The sequence below is a fragment of the Platichthys flesus genome, chromosome 24 (assembly GCF_949316205.1).
Source record: "Platichthys flesus chromosome 24, fPlaFle2.1, whole genome shotgun sequence".
Lineage (NCBI taxonomy): Eukaryota > Metazoa > Chordata > Actinopteri > Pleuronectiformes > Pleuronectidae > Platichthys > Platichthys flesus.
Window position 1 is genome coordinate 10,268,435 of NC_084968.1, and position 24,967 is coordinate 10,293,401.

At 49.0% G+C, this 24,967-nt stretch overlaps 1 protein-coding gene across 4 annotated transcripts; it reads left to right on the plus strand.

Moving 5' to 3' along the window:
* The first annotated feature begins 1,838 nt into the window (after positions 1–1,838).
* Positions 1,839–23,309, plus strand: zbtb4 (zinc finger and BTB domain containing 4). Of its 4 annotated transcripts, none has more exons than XM_062384017.1 (4): positions 1,839–1,987; positions 6,123–6,253; positions 6,755–6,848; positions 16,756–23,309. In XM_062384017.1, the coding sequence occupies exon 4, from the start codon at positions 16,772–16,774 to the stop codon at positions 22,268–22,270; it is 5,499 nt and encodes a 1,832-aa protein (XP_062240001.1). In that variant the 5' UTR covers positions 1,839–1,987; positions 6,123–6,253; positions 6,755–6,848; positions 16,756–16,771; the 3' UTR covers positions 22,271–23,309. The 4 variants fall into 4 exon arrangements, with proteins under 4 accessions (XP_062240001.1, XP_062240003.1, XP_062240002.1 ...); XM_062384019.1 differs by lacking the exon at positions 1,839–1,987 and adding an exon at positions 5,974–5,990; XM_062384018.1 differs by lacking the exons at positions 1,839–1,987; positions 6,123–6,253; positions 6,755–6,848 and adding an exon at positions 10,049–10,371.
* Positions 23,310–24,967: the final 1,658 nt, after the last annotated feature.

Here is a 24,967-nt window from a genome sequence, read left to right on the forward strand (position 1 = left end):
GATCTGGTTAAACAATAGATTTGTGCGGTTAGCTCCTTGCTAGTTACAACCAAGGTAAGTGGAGAAACAACGAGTTGGCTGCTGCTGGTTATTCAAAATGTCCCAAAGCAAAAACAAAAGGCACTTTATCAATGTCAGATCCTGCCAGAGAGTGTAGATCCTTAACATCAATATTCAAGCAGAGATACGTGCTGTGGTAAAGGGGCTGAAATACGTCTGTGTCGCCCCTTTGTGTAATTACAGTACGAAAGGAAGTGCAACGAAATATATACGTGCTGTGATCGCATGATGTCCATTTGTAGTGTTTATAACATGTATGACTCTGTAATAGTCCTAAAAAAGACCATGTTGTAATTCTCGCTGCCATTGGATTAAATAAAGACACTGAACCAACATCTCGACTGTGTTGATTTATTCTTTTCTACACAACTAAATCGGCCCGTTTGTGTAGAACTGTGTGACTGGTATATCGGTATGTGTGTGTGTTGCCCTGCCAGCATGAACCTGCCTCTTTGCCATCATCTCTTTCCACCAGGTCCAGCAGAGGACAGTATCTTTTTTGGTGCCACATCTGCACGTATCCTTCCGTGAAAGCTGCTCGAGTTGGGGGAAAAAGACGTAATAATGCATGTCAGGTTTTTAGGAATGCGACAGTAAATCACTTTGTTCACCATGTGCCGTGCAATGCAATGCCATGACTATACAAAGGATTCATTATAGAGCAGCTGGCTCCCTCCTCTGGCTCACACTGAGAATGATCGGCGTCGCAAAGATATTGCACAACCACGTTGCCATCAGTGCAGACGCGGGTCCCGCCAGGCTGTCAGACCTGCTCCCCCCACTGCTCCGAGGAGGTTACTGCATAGGGCCGAGCACTCATCAGGTATGTAGTCCGGTGGTAATTTAACAGAATAGCTTTAAAGTGGTTGTGGGAAATGGTTATTTTATTACTGGCATCTTACTGTGACCTTAGACATATAAGAGCAGGATAGTGCGTGTAAACGGTGTATGTAAACAATAACTACACAACCACACAAGTTGCCCAGAGGGGGGCAACACTCATACTCTCAGCTGACTTAGTTCTGATCCATATTCATTGAAGTGAAAAGAAACTGAACACTTTGCTGCTGAACTTGTTTTTCCACATTTAAGTGTTTATCTAACAGCCGTAGAATTTACACACATAACAAAATCAGTCTTAAATACGATTTGTTATATAGTGTCAAACATAACAAGCTTAAAAATATTTCATAATAATACAATGATATATTTCAATAATAGGTATTTAAGATATAAGACTATTTACAAGGATTTAGTATTTATTTTTTTACTTCTGAGTGTGTAAGTATGTTGTTTTATGAAGCATGTACCTCGTCTTGGGTGAAGATTGCTGAATTTGTACTTGTTGAAATGGTGTTTTTATTTTTAATATAATATTCAAATTGATTTGAATTGCAATTAAATGGTTAGGAATTATTTAATCCAAGTCAATGCAACCTGTTGGGTCCATGTTAAAGTGGAGGAGTTGCTGATGGTTTTGGGAGTTGAATGATTCCCTGTGATTTGGGTCTGTGAAGTGTTGGTGCAAATCTGAAGGTCAGACTTTTATTGGGTGGAGCTTTGTGTTTCGATCTCAGCTTTCCATATATTCAAATTCACATAACAACAGCGCATGTGGCACACGGGTCTGTCTAATAGAGACACATGATTTCCTGTTAAGGGAGATGATTCATGTATCTATAGGGGGAGCTCTTGTCTGATGATGTCAGAGTCGGACTGTGTGTGTGTTGTCAGGGTTTGGTGGGGACGCGGTGAAGGGAGGAGCTTTGTAGCACAATAAAGTGAAGAACAAGAAGAGAGGGAGAGACGGGCAGATGCAGAGCACAGTGACAGGCGCAGGCCATTTATTTTCTCTGTGATTTACAGTTAAAAAACCGAAACTATAACTGGATTCTCATTATTGTATTGAACAAGCGAGTCATTGCAGGTGAAGTATAATCCACCAAGAAACAGACAATACTCACAATTTCTAAGAGAATTCAATCACTCTGTGCATGAATGACTAAATATAAAATGTCCTTTAAGGCTGTGATGATGGATTTTGTGGGTCTGAGTGGTTTGTAGAAAGTTTGTAACTCACATTGTGGACACTATGGTTGTAAAAAGTCCCAGTTTAACTCATTCTCAGAATCAAAACATGGCTCAAAACCTTGTCAGAGTTTTTTCTTTCTTGTGCCCATTAGATGAACAAACAACCCCAATCCTACGGTCTTATTTTGCCCTTAAGTTATGCACCAGGATGTTTTGTAATACAGACGGGTGACGCAAGGTCAGAGGCATGCTCTCTTCGATCCCACTGGAACAGGCCGGCCCATTTCTGTTTTTCGCGAGAGAATGTCCTGTTCTTTGGGTGTTTGTTTTGGCTGATGTCAGCCCCTGCCAAGCGTCTTCATCTTTCCCTTGTCCATCCTTTCATCAGCCGCACACTCTTTTCAGGCCTTCCAAGTTCTCATATGCAAAGGATTCCTTTCAGGCGGCTCATTTAACGAAAAAAAGGGTTAAGTCACCCAGTGTTTGACTCAGATGTTGCCGCAGAGTTTTGCAGCAGATCTGCATTTTTTTGTTCAGGATCTTTTCAGCCCCTTCCTGGAACTATCTGGGTGCTAAATTAATTGCTCTTGATCCCACCTCGCGTTGCAATCGGCTTAGTGCTAATCTGGGGTTCTCACAGTGCAGCCAAGTCTCGTCTGGGCAGCCGTGCACTGAGCTGTCCACTGTGCTCGTCTCCCAAGGTCCTGACCCCTGCCGCTGTCTTTCAGGATCTCCTCCTGCCCTGCATCCTATTCCCCCCCACCCTATCACTCTCTTCTCACCTTTTTTTGAGATCTCGGGGAGCTCCATTTATGTATCGTGAATCCACTTGGCCTACAGCTTGACCCTTGTACTCGCATTATTTCTTTACCTCCCCCACAGAAGGTTTGTCTTCCCACTTATGCTCATGCCTTCTTCATAATTCTCTCACGCTCTCGTTTTGTTCTCTTGTTCCCGGCCGTCCATCCCCTCTCTCTTGCTCTCTCGCAGATGGCCTCATGCTGCTTGCAGTGGCTCATTCTCAAACGTACAACTCGCCCGGCCTCTTTTTTCTCTTCTCACTTTTCTGTGTTTGGTTTCTCTCCTACTGCTGTGTTTCCCCTGGCATGTTGCCGTTCCCTCGGACCATCTGCCTCACTTTCTTTTTTCCTCTTCCCTCTTTACTGTCCCTTTTTCCCCTCTCTTCTCTTGTCAGCACAACTAGTCAGGTTGATTTACCGTTTTATTTTTGATCACAGGACATTTGGCTTCATGTTCCTTTTTTGTTCCCTTTGTCTGTGCCAGAGTTCCTCAGTACCCCACGTTTCCGGGAGGTTCTGATTGAAGTGTCAGCGTGCTATTTAAAGAGAGGCGTGCAGAGACAGGGTTGGTTACGGTGCCCTTAAAGTACAGGCTGTCTAGAAACAGGAAGTAGCATCGCCCCGGAGCGCAGCAGTGCACGGCGTCAGCCGACATGCAGCCACTTCCTCCTCAACAGAGGCTCCAGCAAAAACAACCCTCACGCTTATCAGAGAGCTGTGCACCCCTTCCTCCCCCCCGCGGCCCTGTTCTCTCTTGAATGGTGCACATACACTGCAGGCTTTCAGCCCGCCACCATGGCCTATCTCGCTTTCTCCCATTCTCTTTTGCTCACAGGCCTCCCTCCTTTCCCCCCCTCCTGCTCTCGCCAGTACAGCATGCCTGAGTAGCTGCCTGGAGATGAAGGAGCTAATTAATTTGATTTAGCCGTTCCCTCTCTCTGGCAGTGGAAAAAACAGCCGCCGCCCCCCCCCCCCCCCCCTCCCCTCTCCTCCACACCGTATCAGGCACCCCCTCCCAGATGATTTTCCACCTATCCTTTCCAGTCTCCTTTGGCAACGTCCACACTACAAACCCTCTCTTCCTCTTCTCCTTTTGCCTTTTTCTGTGCTGTTATACAACCATACTTTGCCAGTGGTTTCTTGCGTATCAAACTGATTGTTAAGCGGATGCCAACTGTAACCCTCTCATGGGGCCTACAACCATCTAATTCCTTTTTTTTTAGCTTTTTATCTCTTGTATGTGCCCAGGGACAGTTTGTGTGACTCAGCAGTTCTTCACGGCTCACACAAACATGCCTGTTTATAGCACAGTGCGTCTGCCCCTGGGACCTGGATCAGGCCTGTCAGACCGCGGCTGGTACGAAAACATTTCTGCCATCCGATACTTTGGATCCTCCACGTATTTATTAAGTTTGCACATCTCCATAGGCGGCCATCCTCCCTTGACATTAGAGTCTTACTCGGACATTTGCAGCATGTAGGTTGTGGACCTCTGCTGAGGATAGCCTCTGAGTTTTGTGTGTCTGTTTCAGCCCTCAGTGTTGTCTTGCAGGCGAGAGGTGGAGCAGTGTTGAACCCATTGAACTCCCACTTGTTTCCAGTGTAACTCTAAAAGGTTTCAGTGGTTATTTACGCTTTTCCTCTTTACCGAAGCCGAAAAATCTCAGAACGCCCGAACAGCTTCACTCAGCTGCTGTCGAAATGCAGCAAGCTAACAGAGGACCAGGGTAAAGATCTTTCAAGCTGTCACAGGAAATGACTTCTCAATGTGACGTCAGCATCATGGACTGGTTTTCTTCACGTTACATAACACATCTTTTTTGATTCCAGACGTTTATTTTTTTTTATTTAGCGAGATTTGTTCCCAGCATTTTTTGATTTTGTGACGCCTTAAATCGCATCAACAACGATTGCGTCAAACGACTAATCTGCTAAACCAATAAGTTATTTCTCTTTTTTATAATCTTTGTAGTAGCTGCGAGCTTAAATCATTCACAAGAAGAAAATATTGTTGTGATTCTGGAAATCAACTCAACTTAATGTGGCAGAAATATATATATATATTTATTATCTGCTTTTATAGTCGATCTCACAACCCCTCCGATTAGTGTTCTGTCAGCAGCTCTGTGGTTAGGAAGTGTAGAATTATGATAATGAAAGCGCAACAAATCCAAAGTTATATAAGTCATACGTACATGAAAAACTAGTTATAAAACACCTCTGTTGCTCAGCTTGATGCGCAGCTTATTTATCTTGAATTATTTAATCTCATCTAATTTTGAAGAGTAATATTTTAGCAGAACACCATGGTGGCAGTGACCTCTGTAATGCAAGTTTAGAGTCTGCTGCAGCTCTCAGCATGAGGTTTGACATGTTTCCCATGTGAGAGAGGATGTCAGGGGCAGAACTCTAATATTTACATATTTTTTGGCCCGGCTGAAATCCTCTTCACCGGTGCCAAGTTGAAGCCCATTTACCTCAAGGTCAACATTTTATTACATGGGTTATCCTCACCCTGTGATGCATCAAGAAAGGACTTTCAGACTTTTCGGGGGAAAAAAATGGTTAGATATGGTTCAGAAAAATAAACCAAAGTGGATGTTTGACATGTATCTGCCATTTTAACAATACACGTCGGAGTAATTCGGAGAAGCCCAGTATTACAACGTAGGAAAAACATGTCATCTGACCTTTAAAGGCTGCATACTTCACGTACATTTACTTCCTGATTCATCTAGAAAAGATGGAAATGTTTTGTTTGTGTTGTCAAAGTTAGACTTTGATGGACAAGTGGTTATATAATGAGAAAAGTACATTCCAACTTTTCTCAGGGTATTTAAGTTTTGACTTGAAATTTGCATTTAACCTCTTTTGTGAATAAGCATTAAGTTGTATAGACGTCCTACATTGGAGGTAGCTGTTCACAGGCTGGATTTTCTCATTACATTTTGAAATGACACAGCAGGGACGTGTTTGCTAATAATAAGGACATGCCCCAGCACGCTCATCTCTCCCTATTACGCAGGAGGTACTGTCAAATCATTCATTGTACCACCCTGTGTCTGCAAGACGATGCTGAGGGCTCAAACACCATTATGAGTGAGTGTGTGTGTGTGTGTCTAGCTTAAAATGTAAACATTTGTCTTGCTTATCTGTACGTGGAGAGCATTGCATGTGCTGTGGTTTCATTCCGCCGCTCTCTGTCCTCACATGTCTACGTGCCGGCCACAGGAGCAGGAGTCGCCGAGTCGGAGTCGCCGCAAAGCCCCGGCTTCCTCTTTAAGAAAACCACTGACACATGAACTCCTCGGTCGTCGTTTGACTTCCCACTTTGATCTCAGTCCAAGTCAGCTGGAGAGCAGGTTAGTCATCCCGTCTTCGAGATCTCTGAGGATGTTTACTAATGCTTGAGCATGCCTCGGGTTACTTTCACACACACATGTGTGTCCTTATTACTAAGAATTCAGTCTAGATTTATGATGTGAATAAATGTTGTATACAGTAGACTCACGCACTTATAATAATCGCATAACTGTTTCCTTGTACTCACTTTTATGAAAAGAAAAATCTGCTTTCCACATGATGCATTTTATAAAAAACACAAGACAGGTTTTTGTTTTTCCTAGTGGACATAAGGCTACGGTAGAATTTACTGCACTGTTGCAACTAATCTTCTTGTTTTCTGTGAAACCACAATAAAGGGAATCTGTCTATTTAACATTTAGTCGGGAGACAAGTGAAACGCATGTGCTCACTGATGAACTGATCCCTCACCTTGTTCTTAGTGTGCGCCACACAAAACAACACTGTTAAAATAAGACTCGAGCGGTAAACTCATTTGGACTTTTCTCTTCCCTCCACAGTCATCTGGCTCCTTACCAGAAGTATGTATGGGTTGGACGTCTGCAGACAGCTCACTTTCCCAGTGGCCACTCGTCAGCAGACTGAGTTACTGTGGTGAGTCAATTCCTCTCTCACTCTCCTTCCTCAAACATAATTTATCAGTCACATTATACATCTGTGAGGACGTCGGGGGTGAGGCAGAAGAACTTGTTTTCGGACGTCTCGAGTTATTTCCTCTGTCACACTTTTTAAGTGGATTAGCTCTGACGGGGTCAATGTGTAAAGACGCGAAAAACTCTGGCTAGCCACGCAGCGACTCACGGCCACTAATAACCCATAATGCAACACTGTAAAAGACTTTTATGTTACTTTTGCAGTTAACAAACATGTAATTGTCCTGAAATATACGATTTTCAATTCGTTCTGTTTATGAATACTAAAATACTTAGCTTAGCCTTAACATTTAGCAACCGACAAGTTATATAATTCTTCCCTGAGTAAGTGAAGGCCCCAAAAGAGACACAAAAGAAACTAGCCTATGATCGGACTATTGATCCCTACCTGTTGGAGGTGTAAATAATCAACTCTTTGCCAACACATGACACAAAGACAATTATATGAGAGTGATGTGTTCATGTCTTGTTTCTGCCGCCCCCTACGTGGCTCTCAAAACCTGCATTGTTCCCCCTGGCCTGCGTTTTTCTCGCACACAAGATGCAAGATGGCTTCCTCTGTTTTTTATTTTGTGCATTCATATGTGTGTGTGTGTGTGTCGCTTGGTAGCACAGCATGAAAAGCTATGATCACGTTTCGCCAAACATCCATGAATGGGGACGGCTGGACAACGGGGGCGCCTCTGAATACAGAGTTGGTGGCTGGCTGCAGCCACGGGACAATGCTAACACACATGTGTGGACTGAGCGGACGCACTCCTGGATCACACACACACACATACACACAAACACACACATGCTATTGTCTCAGCCAACGGGCACTCTGCCCCACACACCCAGCCTCCATCGCTTCACACACACACACACACACATCGTTTCACTTCTAGTTATAATTGAAGATTTTGCACTGTCCCGTCCACTCCGAGGCAGCCTGCTTTGAAAACGTGCAGGGGTGCATGGGGGGGGGGGGGGGGTAGGCGTGGGGGTGGAGGTGGAGGGGGGGGAGTTCCAACTCCAAGACCCAGAGAGGTCACAGGAACAACACCCAATCCCAGAGCGGTTCCCATGGAGACAAGTGTGGCGGCGTACAATGAGGGTGAGAGAGTGATGAAAGAGAGGGAGAGAGGGAGAGAGGGAAAGGGCAGGGAAAGAGTAGGAGGAGGAGGGCGGGTGGCTGGCGTCAAGGTTCAGTTGGTGGGTACTGGTGGTGGTGGTGGTGGTGGGGGGGGGGTAGCAGCAGCAGTTCCACTCAAAAGGACAGTGGGAAGTATGATGGTGTTGAAGCACAACCAGAACATTCTTCCGCCCCTCCTCGTTCCTCTGCCGCCTTGTTCCAGCTGAGAGAGTTACCTCCTGATCTCGGGCCGGCCAAAGTGGTTCGCGGCCGGCGGAGAGGGAGAGCGGAGAGACCAGTGGAATTTCCACTTGACCGTGACGTGCATGGCCGAGAGCAACCGGAACGAAGACAGTCGCCATTGTGAGGCGGCAAGCACGGACACGGATGAATCATGATCGATGCCCAGCTGCAGGCCTCGGCGGCGGTGCGGCGGCGGGCGACATTTTCCTGCTGCAAAAAAACAACGCGGAAGCTTTGTCACTTGTGGTTTTTAGCTCGGACACAGACACACACATACACACACTGACCTGAAAGCAGTTGATCGATCCCTTGAACCTCTTATCCGAGCGGCGTGAACAAATCGAAGACTGACTCCATCACAGTTTCTGTCTGCCGTTTTAAGAGGTTTTCTCTCCTAGAAATCTTTTACACCTTTTACCTTACACGGGGGGGAATCACACACCGCCTCAGAAAGCAGTTATATAATACCTGGAGGGTGTTTTCTAAAGTTGGACAAAGTAAGAGTCATGTTCTTGCCACTGTTTTTTGGACGACCAGGAAGGTGGAGCCCTTCTTGCTGCTGTTGGCACGCGTCATAATCCCCTGTACATTTTTCGACACATATCAAATGCCACGCGCCGTACTCAGGAATCAGCATGAAGGGCCCTGTAGGATTAAAAACATTCAGCTGTGATTCTCAAACGGCGCGTGTGTGTAAGCGAACAGCCAGTCAACACACGGATAGAATTACCGTCGTGGCGACAACTCTCCAAAGTTGTTAAGTCGTTGTCTTAAAACCACGGTGCAGTGTTTCGGTTTGGCAGATCAATGGGTTCGCGGTCCGACCGGCCTTTCTGGCTCCTGGTTAATTGTTTCTCGGCTACGTGAAGGAACACGTCGTCCGCGCCCACCTCATCCCGGGAACGGCGCTTTTACCACCGGGCTATTTTAGATGATGCCCTTCAGACTTAGAAAAAACCAAGGACGCGGTGTGTGTGTGAAAGATGTGGGCTTTTGCCAGGCAGGCAGAGTCTAAGGAAAGACGGCTATCAAGTTGCATCATGGGAACTGTAGGTCCCAGCGTTTTTTTGGAGCCGGGCCCGGTGAAGTCTCGTTATCTCAGCCTCTGGTGCATTGATTTTGACGATTCTTTTTTTTTTTTGCAGGCTCTCAGGCTCCTTGTAAGGACCCAAACTTTATCAAAGTGCAGAGCCACACCACTGAGGTGTCCCTTTAACGCCTCCATTTCCCCCTCAACTTCACTCCAACTGCTCCCATCCGCCATTAGAGACTACCACCAGTTTGTCCTCTCTCCCTCTCTCCGGGTTGGACTTTTCTCCACGTCTCCCTCGCTCGCTCTCCCCTCACACCCTCACTGTCTGTCTGTCTCTCCGTCCCCGTGCCCAGGTTTTTTGAGTTGGCGTGGTTCCTGTTTGTTTTCAGCCATTTTGGGGACTTGCAGTGCTCGTAACAAACTGCTTAAATGGCGTCCTCTTGCCTGCTTGCTCTCCCACTATGTCTCCCTCTGCCTCTCCCTCCCTCTCCCTATCGCTGGGCTTTGTGTATATAAAGTAGTGTGTGTGCCTGTGTGTGCGTGTGTGTGTGTGTGCATGCATGTGTGTGCAGAGAGAGAGAGAGAGGGAGAGAGAGAGAGAGGGAACAACACTTCCAAATAAAAAGAAGATTGGATTCAGTGGGGTGGGAGGGGTGGGAAGGGTGGGGGGGCCTGTGTGTGGGGGGGGTCACTTGCTGGAAAAAAAGCAAAAAAAAAGCAAAAACACTAAGAATCGAGTGTCAGAGGCATAAACTGGAGTGAGAGAGGAGAGGGAGAGCAAGAAAAAGGGGGAGTGAGCGAGGGAGAGCGAGCAAGTTCGAGTGTGAGAAACGCTCCTGCCCTCTGTCTTCACACACTGCTGCCTGTATGTGTGTGCGTGCATGTGTGTGTGTGTGCACCGCCTCTCCCTGTGCTCACTCTCTCTCTCTCTCTCTCACACACACACACACACACTCACTCAGTCAGTCGTGCGCATATACACAGACCAAGGGAGGGAGAGGGAGAGAGAGGGAGAGAGGGAGTGTGAGGGGAGAGAACACATCGCAGCAGAGATGCAGCAGGAGGTTTTCCGAGGTACGTGTTTCTTGTATGCTTGTCTTCCTGAGAGACAGACGGGAGAGAATGAGAGGAAGAGAGGAGGAGGAGGAGGAGGAGGAGAGGCTGAATTCTGTTGTTTTCCTGCTTGTTGTTCCTGCTCCACTCCTGCTGCTGGAGCCCTAGTTGCTTCACGCGTCTAGAAGGAGGAAAAGGTTGAATTTTTTGTATTTGTTATTTAACATGCGTGTGTCGGGGCATGAGTGGAGGGTGTGTGCGTGTGTTTGTGCAGTGTGCGTTTTAGGAAGCGTGTTTTATGTGCGTGTGTGTGTGTGTGTGCGTGTGTGTGTGTGTGCCAGGAACAGGCCTCGTCTCCCCTCATCCTCCCGTCGCTGGTCGCTGGCGCACCACGCAATTCTCTTTTCAAGAGCGATGACTCGTTTGTGGAGGTTGTGATGAAACTTTTAATTTCCCCAGAAGCCCTCTCGCGTCCCCCCCCCCGAGCCACCGCAGGTGAGGGGAGGGGAGGGGAGAGGAGGGGAGGGTCAGCCAGCACATGTCAGCACAGGCGTTTAGACATGATGTGAGCTTTGTTGTTGGGGGGTGGGGGGGGAGTCTCCCTCCCCCCTGGCCATGAACTTGGGGACAACCGAGGAGAGAAACGTGCAACACACACAGGCAACCGTAAACATCTCCACTTCCTCCCCCCCCCCCCCCACTGCCTCTTGTCTTTCCATTTCTTTTGATTTGGGCCGTCCCGCTTGTCCTCCATTTTAGCAGCCTGTTGTGTTTGCTGGACGCTGTCTCTCGTGTTGATGTCACCGGGGCCCTCGGTGTTTCTTCCCTGAGCTTCCCTTTTTTATTTCTTTTTTCCAAAACAACAGAGCATCTGCTGCCGACTCCTCCACATTCCTGCTTTCCATGGATGCCAAGCCCAATCCCCCATGTGCTCGATGTATGGAAAGTATGATCCACGCTGCCAGGGGGGCAGGGGTCGCAGGTCAGACAGTAGACGTGTGGTTTGATGCTGGGACTCACTGTTGTGTTGTTGTCACTTGCGGGACGGAGCTGGTGTGGCTTCGTTTACGTTGTTTAGTTTTTTTCTATTTGGGACGTTGACGTACTTCAGTGTAGTTGTTTTCGGGGGAAGCGGTGAGGCGCTTCGTTTTCTCTGACCGGCCACAGTCGCTCTTACACACATGAAGTTTATGATAATGTGGCACTTTGGTTGAACCGTACAAACAATCAAATGTTCCTCGGTAGTTTTAGACCGAGAAGTCCACCGGGGACGTCACGCCCCCTTCAACTGGGACCCTGCATGAAACTGAAAATGATTTTGGGGAAATTACCTCAAAAAGGTCACTGGTATAGTGTTACCGCTCTCCGGGGGTACTTTCCTTTTTGGCTCGCAGCGTTTCAAAGCCGCTCCTGATTGTGTTGCAGTGAGCGGAATTATGGGAATTACGTGCTGGGTTGAGAGCTAACAGACCATGGAGAGAACGGCGTTTCAGACGTGGGCCGGTTCGCTGGTGCGTGGAGCGGCATGCAAAAACACCACGATACGACAGTTTATACATGGGGGGGGGCAGTCAGTCACGCTGAGAGGGATCAGAAAGACAAGGAAACCATGAAATGTGAACATGGAGGAGACGTGTTTGAAGTCACCCCTCCCCACCTCCCTGCTCACGCCACAACCACCACCGCCACCTCTGCTCCACCGCTCCCCGAACCCGGTCCAACTTCCCCTTCCGCTCACCTCCTTCCCTCCCGCCCTCTTTCCCATCTGGCTGGCTCCACCATGCTCTCTTGGTTCGGGGGGTTGCGGAGAGTTCAGTAGCCTGTTCTTGCTAACGATGCCCACTCCCTCCCCCCCCCGCCCGCCCGTGCACACCCTCACGAGCACACGCACACGTACACCCTCCGCTTCACAGACCAACTGCTGCTCTGATAGTTGGGCCCCTCTGGCTGCCCCTCGCTGGGGAGAAAGCCTAACCGACACCTTCCTCTTCCCACATGCTCCTCGCCTCTGGCTCACCGGCTGGAAAACCGAGGCCCCCCACATTCCGCTTTGCAGGCACTCCCCTCAACCTCACACACACACACACACACACACACACGCACACGTACGTATATGATGGCTCATCACTGCTGAAGAATCAAAAGATAATTTTAGATCATGATAATTTTAGTTCATGACAACTTTGTATTTTGTATTTCTGGACTCTCTGTCACTGTTTCTATCAGTAATGCGTGGTCAACAACTTGATGAAATACGCGAACACAGACAATGACGATGCTAAATTTCAGAGGAGAACAACAAATATGCAGAAAGCAGACGACTTCCTGGTTTAGCTTGAACCCGCAGATAGACGAGGCCCAACTCTGCTCAGATACTTCAATTTACTGAAGCTTTACACACACACACACACACACACACACACACGCACAGGCTTCCTGTGCAGTGAGGGATACGTTTGCGATCAGTTTTAAACTCACAATCTAGTAGCTCAGATCATCTTTAAAATCATTAAAAGCCTCGCTGAACATATTTCTTGAACCATCTTCTTTTGCCACAGTAATGTTGCTTTATTCCCACACCTTAGAAAAACAGCTTTAAATCATGAAAATAAGACTCAAGTTCAAATAAAAATAAATTGGGATAGGAAACTGGGACCAGAAGCTGCACTATATTTAATAATATTCAATGAGGATTTGGTACAAGCGTCTGCTGTTTACATATTACAATGTGGAAGTAAATGAATCGGCACAATAACCTTGAGCCTTCTATAAGTATTTGACTAAACACTTTATTTTAGAGCCAAATGAAGCTTTAGTTTACGCACACGCTCTCTTTATAACTGCATCTTATTACAGCACTCGTGTGTGCACGTGACTGTGGAGGAGTTTCCTTGGAGAGGAAATATTGTAAAAAAAAAAATTAGTTTTAACACTTTTTTGACTGTGAGCACAAGTACCAGTGTCAGCGGAATAAGCAGATTGCTCACTGGCTGGTTCTAGGCCCGTGAGCTGCTGCGCACCAGCCGAGCTCTTCTGCCGTCCTGCCTTATGTTATGCAAGGCCACTTCAGCCGCGATGTCCCCGTTGACTGATTGTCCATTTAAATTCAGTGGATTATTAATGAATGGCTGGCAAGGTCATCGTCGTCCCGTGTTTTATTTTTCAAATTCTAATGAACAAGTGTCTCAAAGTCAATGGTAAATGTTTTTACCGATTTGCGTGGGTCCCGTCTGCAAGTTGATGTTCTTAGATCCATCGAGGAGGTTGTGTTTTCACCTCTATCTGCCGCTGGGTGGGTTGGTAGGTAGAACGGACATTTTGAATTTAATCTGTTAACCAGTTATTAACCATTAATCGAGTAAATCATTTTTGTAACTATTGATTTATTATTAGAAATTCAAACAGCAGCGGCGTCGGTAGAAAATGAAGTTTCGCTCATCATCACATACCTGCAGTGCTGCTGTACTAACTCCCTCTCACACACACACACTAACACACACTCACACACACAGTGTGTTCCAGTCAGGAACAATCCAGTCGCTGTCGCAGGCCGACATCGGCATAACGTCCGGATCCATGCTGTCACCGGAGAGACAGTTGTGTAAGCTGCGTACATGTTCAGGCCTACTCAGTCCTCAGCAGCGTTTCTGCTGTTTCTATTCACAAACGTTGACATGTCCACATGCTGTCTGTCGGGTTCGCTGTCTGTTAACTGTGTGACGCACAGCGGAAGACAGCTGCTCAGATGGAACCCATGTCCAAGGATTTTTTTTTAACAGATTAACTGACGTATTTATCGGTTAAACGGTTAATCAGCAGAATTATTGCGAAACTACCAAACAGATTTTCCCGGCACATGGTGGAACTATGGGACGTGGGTCATGAGGAAACCCGTTACATTTTGTCACAGATCCGGACGGAAGGTTTTTTTTCCACCAACAAGAGCTCTGCCTGGTGACATTCTAGTTCCTAAAATTCAACAACAAAAAGGAAATAACCCGGAATCAAAAGACGACAGTGTTTTTTGTTCCATTTGTCTTGTGATATGGAATCAAATTCAATCAGGTCACGGCAAAACGTTTCTTCCACTTGTGAGTGAAGAACCTCCGTCATGTGACAGCCAATGTGTTTTCTATGTTGACTCGAGTCTAGCTTGGCCCGGCTCCAGCTGAGCACCTGTTGGTGCTGTGTGGTTTTGTAGTGCCACAAGTGTAAATATTGTAGATGAGCACTTCACAGGCCGGCCAACATGTTTGTTTGTGCAGAACATCCTGTTGAGGAGTAGTGTGGAAACACGGTTGCTGTTTATTTTGATTTCTTTGCTCGAGAGTTATGTCACATTCATGGTCACATGTGCTTGTGTGTGTTTGACGTGTGTGAAGCATGTGCCATGACGGTGCTTATATGCATGTCCTGTGCGTCTGCACACACTTCTCTGTGTGCGTGAGTAAATCCGGCGTGTTTAAAGCGTGTTAAGAGCGGCCTGTCACAGCCAGACGGCGTGTTGTGCATGCTCTGCTTCTGCTGTGGCTGTGTGCGTCACAGGGAGATAAAGAAAAACACCGAGGGGGCGTCATACGCATTTTCCTGTCCACAGTGCAGGCATCAGATGAGATGGTGAAATTGTTAGTCCCAGCACCGTCTCTCAGTGTGTCCGCCCACTTTTAGCCGGCTGCCGCTCGCCGTGAGGGATTTCCTGCACAACATCTATCGCTCAGCGAATGTGAGCGACAGTGGAGGCCTGATTCAATTCAGAGCAGCAAAAAAATGGCAGGCCCGGGGAGACAGCGTTGTGCATCCTCGCTTCTAGACACAGATCCTCTTGGCTGTGCACAAACTGGCGAAGCAAACTCCATCTTTTTTTTTTCTTTTTTTGTCTCCGTACGACAAGAAGTATTTTCCACTGTTTGCTCCAAGTATGTCATCACTAGACACTTCTGTTTTCCCTTTGTTGACTGCACTTTGTTCCACCTGTGCCCGCTGGAGTCTGAGGGACATGTTGGCCTCAGATTCACCTTTTGGTTTTGAATGTCATTTACAAGTGGGTCCATCCACGTTCAGCTACTTTGTTTACGTCTGTCTGTCCTGCCTGGAGGCAAACATGAGCATACACACTGTGCTGTGTGCACATGCATGTTTATTTATCTGAGAGTGTGTGTGTCTGTGTGTGTGTGTGTGTGTTTGCCTGGGCTCCCGTCTGTCTGCCAGTGCAGTGTGTCTGACGGTTCCTGTTTGTGACCCCCCCCCCCTCTCTCCCTCCTCTTCCTCTCTCCTTCTCTCTGTCTCTTGCTCTCACTCTCTTTCTCCCTCTCCCTCTTTTTCTATAACCCTTTCATTCTGCTTCATCCTCACCCTCTCTCTCTCCCTCTCCCTGTCTCTCTCTCTCTCTCTCTCTCTCTCCCTCTCTCTCCCTCCTCTTCCCTCTGCAATAACAGTGCTGACCTAGTTTCTGCCTGTTCAGGGCTGCCTGTGGAATTTTACAGCGGCCTGCCTTCCTGGCTGCTCTGCTGCTTGAAAACGCAGGCAGAAAAGCATGACTGAGGGTTTTTCATACCCGTCGCATCATTACGGCCTCGCAGCGTCTCTGTTCTTCCACCTAATCTGCAGACGTAAACAAATGAATCCATTCGTCAATAAGTAATAACAGCAAATTGCTCATTGCATGTGAATCTGCGGGTACTTTGTATGAGGAGAGATTGCTGCTTCCACCACAGTGGCGGTTGAATTAGAATGGAAATGAGAATAGCCTGTCGCTCATCTTCTGCAGCTCAGCTGAGATTGCACCGGATGCAGAGGGCGGAAAACCCGTCGGCGCACATGCATGCAATCTCCCTCCCGTCTCCTCTTCCCCGCTTCCCCCCCCGCCTTTGCCTTCACAAATAAATGGTTAGAGTCATGCCCGGCAAACATTAGCCACTGCCAGGAACGGCTAACAAAGCCCTTGCTCAAATAGAAAGAGCGCGGGACTATTTTGATGTGTGTTTGGACCATGAATCTAAGTCAACACTCTATTCCGAGGGAATCTTGATTAAATCTGAGCGCCTTCCAATTAGCAATAGGGAATGTTGTGTCACAGCCGACGGAGATGGATCTCTGGAATGCCTTTCCGAAGGCTTGGCTGTGGCACGCTGAAATCTAAACCAGCACTGCCGCAGATTCATTCCTTCCCCCTACCCTCTCCCTCCTCACACTCACCATTCCTGGCTGAGCTGTCGAAGTTCAGCATTGCGAGGGCATTCAGTTTCCTTAGCCTTTTCTCAAGTGTTCCACGAGCGCCATGACTGCTTCGGACAAAGCTTTCAGTGTATTGTTCATTTTTACTTTATGTTGATGTCCATTTTCGTGTCATGCATTTACCCTAGGATGTCTATAATGCTAATATATTCTGTCTCTTTTCTCTTTCAGATTTCGGGGGCTGGTCATGGTGTCCAGTGAAAAGGTATGGGACCCCCTCCACGCGGGCCTTATTCAGTCACCTCTGAGTGAACAGCACCTGGCGCCTGGGCTTACTCCCCGACCACATACTGCAGCTAATGACGCCACGTGCCACCAGAGTCAGCGGTTGACACCTTGGACTTCCCAGCCACTGTCATTAGTGCATCTAGACGCCCTTCAAGCAGTTCAATCCTCCTCACCCTTACACCCGCCTGTCAATTTGTACGGCCTACAAAGGATCGAAGGACTACACAAGCCTGCCTGGTCTCCCGAGGTGGCCTCTCAGTCTGAAGAGGAAAAGGAGGAGGAGGAGGAAGAGGAGGAGGAAGGGGAAACTGAGCAGTTGGAGATGAAGGGTAAAAGGCATGGAGGCAGGGGAGAAGCCTTGATGGAGGACAGACTGGAGGACATGGTGGATGGACCTAAAAATGCAAAAATTACCCTAAGCTTCCCACTTAGTGCCGCCCCCCTCCCAGCCTCTCTGACATCTCCAAACCACTGCCGCAGCTCCTCCTCATCCTCTCCTTCCCCCCACCGACGGCGTCCGTCCTCCAAGAGCTCGGATGAGGGGTCGTTGTGGAAATTGGATGCCACCATGGATGTAAAGCACAGACCTTTTAAGCCCCCGAGGCACGAAAGCTCTCCGTCCTCTTCGCCCTCCTCCTCCTCATCTCCCATGGCTGTTCATGCACTTATCAGGAAGGATATAAAATCGCCGCCTCCTCTGAAATGCTCCAAACTCAACCCAGAGACTCAGTTTCAGAGGTCACCCCCAAGATCGTCAAGCGGGGCTTTGGGGGCCTGTTATGGTGTCGATGGATGGGACGATAGGCACAGGATCGCCAACGGTACAGTGTCGCCCTCTCAAACGGCCCAGATCCTCTTCAGCCTGGGCACATCGCCCTATCAGAGGTGTGGTGATGCAGAGAGGAGAGAAAAGATATCAGGAAGACCAGCTGGGAAACTGGGAAGCCCTCATGGACCAAGCCTTCATCCACCCACCCTCCACCTCCCTCCCCCTTTACCACCACCTCCTCCTCCCCCATCTGAGGGTCTAACCGCCCCCCCTCACTCGTCGTCCTATTCTCCGACCGACAGCCTGAAGCCTGAGTTGATCTGTGGCGTGTGCCACCGGCTCTTCAGCTCGGCCTCCTCCCTCACAGTCCACATGCGGCTGCATCGTGGCAGCCGTGCCCTCAGTTGCCGCTTCTGTGGCAAGGTCTTCATCCACAGCAAACGACTGCAATCCCACGAGGCCTCCTGCAAAATGCCAGGCCTCCCCTCCAGCAGCCTGGGCCCTCCTCCTCTCACTGTGCAGCCAAAGCAGGAGCCACTCGAGGAGGGTGAGGTGAGAGTGGAGGGGGGAATGATTGTGGGAGAAACAGACATCAGTAAGGCGCGGCCAGGAAAAAAAGCACGGAGCCTCCTGGCGCGTATCCAAGGTGATGATGCAGCAGACGCAGAGTTACTGGCGGGTGATGAGCACCATTTTGTGAAGGTGGTTGACGGCAATGTCATTTACTTCTGCTCTGTGTGCGAGCGATCCTACATGACCCTGTCCAGCCTGAAGCGTCACTCTAATGTGCACTCGTGGCGCCGCAAGTATCCCTGCCATTACTGCGACAAAGTCTTTGCCCTGGCTGAGTACCGCACCAAGCACGAGGTGTGGCACACGGGAGAGCGCCGCTACCAGTGCATCTTCTGCTGGGACGCCTTCGCCACCTACTACAATCTCAAAACGCACCAGAAAACCATTCACGGGATTAACCCCAGCCTCATCTCCAGTGAAAAGACGGCTAATGGCGGCTATAAGCAGAAAGCTAATGCCCTCAAGCTCTACCGCCTTCTCCCCATGCGTTCTCAGAAGAGACCGTACAAGACTTACAGTGACAGTTTGCATAATGGCCTGCTTCTACCACCAAGTGATACACCGCCCCTCTCCCTGCCCGGTCTGGGCTGTGCTCTGGGCTCTGGGGACCTACAGAGCCTAATCAGCGGAGCCCACCCCCAGAGTGTTAAGCCTGACCCAGATGCCTTCCCCGATTCCTTCCCCGATCACTTCCCTGTTTCTGAGCACAGGGACCTCTCTGGACTAACACCCCTCCCCCAAGCGGACATGCAACGCGTTAAAAACCACGAGCGCGAGGCCCGAGAGTCAGAGCAGGGCCGAGGCATTGGCAACTTCAAAATGTCTAGTAGCCACAAAACCAAAACTCCCAAGACTGGTAAAGAAGCTAGCATGCCTTCTGTGATAACATATGGACATACAAAACCCTCTGTCATAGTTCATGGAACAGCAGTGTCATCCTCTGTCATCGTACATAGCAACCAGGTTATTTCTGGAAGCGAGAAAAGCCCAATAAGCAGCCCGTCCCCTGAAACCAGCAACAGTCAGGCTTCACACAAGGGCAGCCCCAAGCCAATTAAAAAGCAAAGGGATAGTGCAGACGGCCATAGGAAGAGATCAAGAGACAATTCAGAAACCAGAGAGAATGGTTCAACTTCAAGAGGTGGACGGGAGGCAGAGGCAGGTCGATCATTTCACAAATCACGCAAGTCCCACAGCAGGAGCGACACCTCTAACTCAAAGCAGCCGCCATCGTCTGGAGGGTCACATGTCAGAGAGGCCGGGCCACTGTGCCAGATCACTGTACGCATCGGCGAGGAAGCCATCGTGAAGCGCAGCATCTCTGAGACAGACCTCCGGAGGGACAAGAGCCTTTCTCCCCCCAAATCCAAACGCAGTGAAACATCGCGGGAGGTCAAGGATCCACGCCACTCTCACTTCCACCACCATCACCATAAACACCGCCAGCACCGCAAAGCCAGCATGGAGGAGGAGGAGGAGGAGGAGGAGGAGGAGGATGATAAGGAGGGAGACTGTGAGGATGAGGAGGTGAGGAAAAAGAGATCCAAATCTCCCGATGGAGTGAGGGAGTACTACTTCCGTCGGGAGGTGAGGGAGCAGGACAGTGACCATGACATGGAGGATAATTTATGGCGGCCTTACTACTCCTACAAGCCTAAAAGGAAGGCACAAGCACATCTGCAGCGGGTGAAGAGCTGGCAGAGAAAACTGAAATACAAGCGCTCCATCCAGCTGAAGAGGAGGGCGGAGAGGCTCAAAAACTGTGTAAATAAAGAAACGGAGAAATCCCAAGATGAGGAAGAGGATGGGACGAATGAGGAGCCCCAAAAACCTGACAGAGTTAAGGGAGAGGGGAAAAAGAGGGGTTGTCTCTCTGCTCCTTTGAAGGATAAGAGCAAAGACACAGAAGAGCAGGAGGCCTGTCACAAGGCTGCTTCCATTCCTCTGCACTCTCCAAAGCCTCCTCCGTCTACCTCAGGGGCTCCTATGGGAATAAAGAGGCGGCCTTGGACTAACGGGAACGCAGCAGAGTGTGGTACATGTGGCCGCTGGTTCTCAAGCCCCAGGAAGCGAGACAAACACGAGCTCAGCCATCTGCTGGAGTTTGTGTGCCTCTTCTGCCGAGCCACTTTCCCCTCGTGGGACAAGTTGGAAGACCACCAGAGAGCCCAGCATCCCAAGCCCACGGACGCACCCTCTGCACCCTCTAAAGTGGCACTTGTTGAACAGGATGAAGGGGTCGGGATCAAATCTGTGCCAGAGATTTCAAAGTACGATGAAGAAAGGGGGGGGCAAGTGGGTTTAGCGGGGAGAACCTCAAGTCCAAGTCGCCTCAGCAGACGAGCATTATCACGACACACCTGTCCACAGTGTCACAAGGTGTGTAAGACATCCTCAGCACTAACTCGCCATATCCGACGCCACGAGTTAAGCAGCTCCCCAGAGAGAGAAAGGGAAGATAAAGCCCCGGAGCCAAAAACAACAGAGGCCGTTATTAATGACGTGAGCAGAGACATAGAGACGGAGAAGGCAAAGGCTCCCAGTGCGCTCTCTGTTTCAGTTATCAGCTATTCAACACCAGACCCGCCCATCAGGGTTGACTGTTTGGCCTCGCAGCAGCGTGAAGGTCGCCTCGGTGAACTGACGGCTGAACATCACACGTCAGAATCCCCAGACAAGCCTCAGCCAACAGGGCCCACGCATCCAGTTGTGGAGAGACAGCCCAGCCCACAGACAGCAGACCCTCCACTAGAAAGTCCAGTTAGTCTCACGCCCACTAAACACGAATTCACGCCAGTCGCACCCTCCGCTCTCCAGAGCGTGCTCGTCATGAACGGAGCCGAATGTCTGGACTACCGCAGCCCCAGCAGAAAGAGCCTAGACAGCCAGATCTACAGAATACCCAGCCCTGTGCACGTCGTGGCACCCGCCAACACCTCTCCGAATGTGCCTGTGACGTCACAGACCAGAATAACCGCTGCCGCTGCTCCTGTTTCCATGACAACAGCTCCCGGCTCCGAGGGCGGATTCGTGAAACGGGATGGGGTCATTATGGACAGGGAGCGGCTGGGCGGGAGTGGTGTGTTTCTGCACGCAGGTTATGAGGAAGCACCTCGGGTCCAAGATCTAAGAGTTCCGTCACTGTCCAGGAGTCCCTCTCCCGATGAAGCACAAGACCTCACCATGTCCTCGATGCTAGCTAGAGAGAGGGCGATAGTGAGGCAAAGAGAGACGGAGAGGGAGAGGGAGAGACAGAGAGAAAGGGAGAAAGAAAAAGCGAGAGAGATGGAGAGGGCCCAGAAAATGAGCAGAGTTACTCATGCCCCAGAGGACCAAATGGCTCTGTTGGTCCCTAAAGAGGAGCCCTTGAGTCCTGTGCAGTCCCCCCAGCACATCCCCACTCAAACCACTATGAACGGACCCTCCTCACACAGGCACACTCCCAAGTCCCCGCGTCGCTCTCCCTCCATCATTGGACTGTTATCTCACGCCAACCGTCAGGTTCACTCCAGCTCACAAGGACTCGACAGGCTCACACTGCCCACTGGAGCAGCTGGTGCCGGCGACCGCCCCTCTGCCCACGCTCTGCAACTCCCCCGAGCCCCTCAGCCACCTGAGCCCGAGCACCAGGACACTGTTTCTTCCAGAGACTCCCAGCAGGGGGGCGCCACCCCAGTGGGCTACGCTGCCCAGGATTATCCCCTACCCCTAATTGTGCCAGACAGCTACCGCTCTGCTAAGAAGCAGGATGATAATCTGCTCATGTCCTATCCTGGTGGACATCTTCCCTTTGGCCCACTGGGTAAAGTGATGGTCCCTCATGGCGGGGACCTGTCCAAGCTGCCATTTTATCCAGACCCTTACCAGCTGCTCTACGGGCCCCAGCTGCTGGCCTACCCCTATAACTTAGCAGCTCTTCCTGTGGCTCTGAACATGATGGCACCTGGGGGGGACAAGGTGGAGACTATGCCCTTCCTTCCAGCCATCTTCAACTACGCAGCCGCTGCTGGGCCCTACATGGGCGCAGCACCCCACCCCCTCGTGGCAAATCCTGGCCTGTACAGCGGCGGCAGTGGCAGCGGCAAGAAGCAACGAGACAGCAGCGGCAAACCTTAGTACAACAGGAGGTTTAAGAGGAATATATTCCAAAGGGGACGGCCTGGCCTGTTTAGGAGGAGCAGGAGGGGTCTGTGCTCACTGGGTCACTGACGACGCTCGCACAGTGCCCCTGCCTCGCTTTTATTCAGTAGAGATCAGAGCTAGGCATTGAATCAGGAGTTGCTGTGAAGGGAAGATAGGGAGCAAAGAAACGGGGAGGAGAGGCCGATAATCTAGTGACGTGTCATTACTCCCCTCTCTTTACTCCCTGCTCACCTTTCCCTGTGTTTCTCCTGTTTGGCTGTAGTGTGTCATAGTTCTAGAGCTTGATTAATCTTCCTCTCCTTCTCATTATATTATCTATAATATAAGAATAAGAACTTCTAACAGGGTGTGTGCGTGTTGTGAGACAAATTAGTTCAGTCAGCTTCCCTTTATAGTCGTGGAAAAACGAGGATAAACACTCTTCAGGGAAGGCTCGTGTGGGCATGATAAGGGATGAGAGGACAGTCTGTGAGGCTGCGAGTGACCTGTCGTTAAATGAAAGATGTATATGAGCATGTACGTGCACATGTATGTAGGGATTTGTGCATGCAGAGGTTGGCTTAAGCAGGTATTGCTGCGTATGTGTGAGAGAGTGTGTGTGTGTGTGCGTGTGAGTGTGAGTGTGGGTGGGTGTACGTGCATGAATGGCTAGGTCATTCCGTGTCAGACGCACACAGCATTCCTACTCTAGTTGGAATAGCTACTGTAGGTCAATGTATAAAAGTGCATTTAGAAGTGATCCCTCATATCCAAATTATTAAGAAGTCAATTCTATGGCTGAGCGTGACAACGACGGATCATCTGAGCTTCTCGTGTCTCAACCGTGTTACTTTGTGGCCAGATGACACTGTCGGATCTGTATAGCATTCACCATAGTTTGTACCTTATGTGCACAAAGTAGAAAAAAAGTAGTGGTCACTTAAAGGGGACACTTGTAGCTGCTTGGGATATGTAGCTGGCCACTGGGTAAGAATTGAAGGCTGGTAGACCGTTGCACTTCCATTTTTTTTTTTCATCTCATTTCCTTCAAGAAAAAAGGAAAAGAATAAAAAACCAGACAGCCTTCACCTTGCGTAGCTTTTACCTCCTTGATTGGAAGAGGGGAAAGAAAGGCTCCGTGTCCTAAGCCAGGAAGAGGAGAGCGACAGGGAGGAAAAAGACAAATGGATTCAGGGTATTGAGTTATTTCTGGATGTAGGAAAAGAAATATACGGGCACAGAGCTGTTGGAAGGACCCACAGAAGTGATTCGGGGGGGATAAATAAACTGTTCCTGTTCCCCCCCGACTGAAGGGAGATGGGAATAGTCTGAAATGTTTCCCTCCTGCCCTGTTATTTACCTAGTGGTAGGAAAAAGGCTGAGATGGCAGCCAAAGTGGTGGCTGAAAAACTGCCCCAGATGCCCTCCTGGGGCCTTTTCGTTGTGTAATGTTATCTCTATACGTTTGTTCTGTTGAACTATGTTGTTGTTTTTATGTTGTTTAGCCCTCTTACCAGATGGAAGTGGCTTCAGTGAAAAACGGGGGTGGGGGGGTGGGGGGGGAGGGAGTAAACGTACAAATATGAATGTAAATTTAGTCATGAGGTTAATGAAGTACAGCTGCATTAATGGTAGAGTTGGTCTCAGTTCCTCTTTGTTTCAGTTACGACACAAATAACCTGTAAAACAACCGTATAACGTCTGGTATGCATATATACAGTAGTCCTAGGAACATGTCAGTAAACTTGGGTTCTGTATCCACAACGCATGAGCAACACTTGCTTCCTTACCGTTTATATCCTCGGCAAATCTGGCACTGTGCGCACAGCTTTTTTTTGTTTCCTTTTTTATATATTTTCTGGTCTTTTTAATCTTCCATATCCGTTACTATTTTATCACCAATTGTCGACAGAAGCAGTCTGGAGGACTTCCACGAAAACTAATCTTCCACATCATACGTCTCACGGCCACTATTTAGAAGCTGTTTTCATCCGCCCTCTTCCCTCAAGCACACACACTCGTGCACTGCGCCTCCTGAGTGAAGTCCCCACAGCGGGGCCTCGGTTTGTGTGCTTGCATGTGCAGGGGGGGGTCGACGGTGCCGGGACGCCTTTTAGGAATCAGGCCGGTGTGTTACCAACTGAAGGGGCGCACTAGCATCCCCTCGGGTGTGGTTACAAGCCTTTTTATTGCGTGTGCCTGAGGTCTTTGTGAAGCGAGAGCGAGCGAGTGAGTGCGTGAACAAGTAAAACCAAAATAAATCTGCCTGAGCAGCAGCAGCGTATCCCTGGACAGCGTACGGGCCACCTGTTATTTTTTTTATGTTGCTGTCTGACACTTTTCTGTGGGTACGTTTCAGTGTAAAAAAAAAACAAAGATAAAAAAAAAGAAGCCTTGCTGTCTCCAATGTACAATCTCAAGTCATTCCTGCAGATGGACATGTTTGTGTTTTTGTTTTGTTTTTTTGGACCATTTCTTATGCCATAGTTTGCCATCACGGTTTTATCACACAGACCAAAAGCATGCAAATCGACGTATTGTAGTGACTGGACTGGAATCTGGTGGTAATATACAACTACTTACTGTGTGTTTTAGTTTAAAATGAATGTGCCTCTGCTTTGATATTTAAGATGATTATCTATCGTACAACGTGGATCTGCCAGGTTTCAACTGGTCAAGGTGCATTGTTAT

Excerpts from the sequence above, each read along its gene's own strand:
- zbtb4 (XM_062384017.1), top strand. The coding sequence starts at position 16,772 with ATGGTGTCCAGTGAAAAGGTATGGGACCCCCTCCACGCGGGCCTTATT.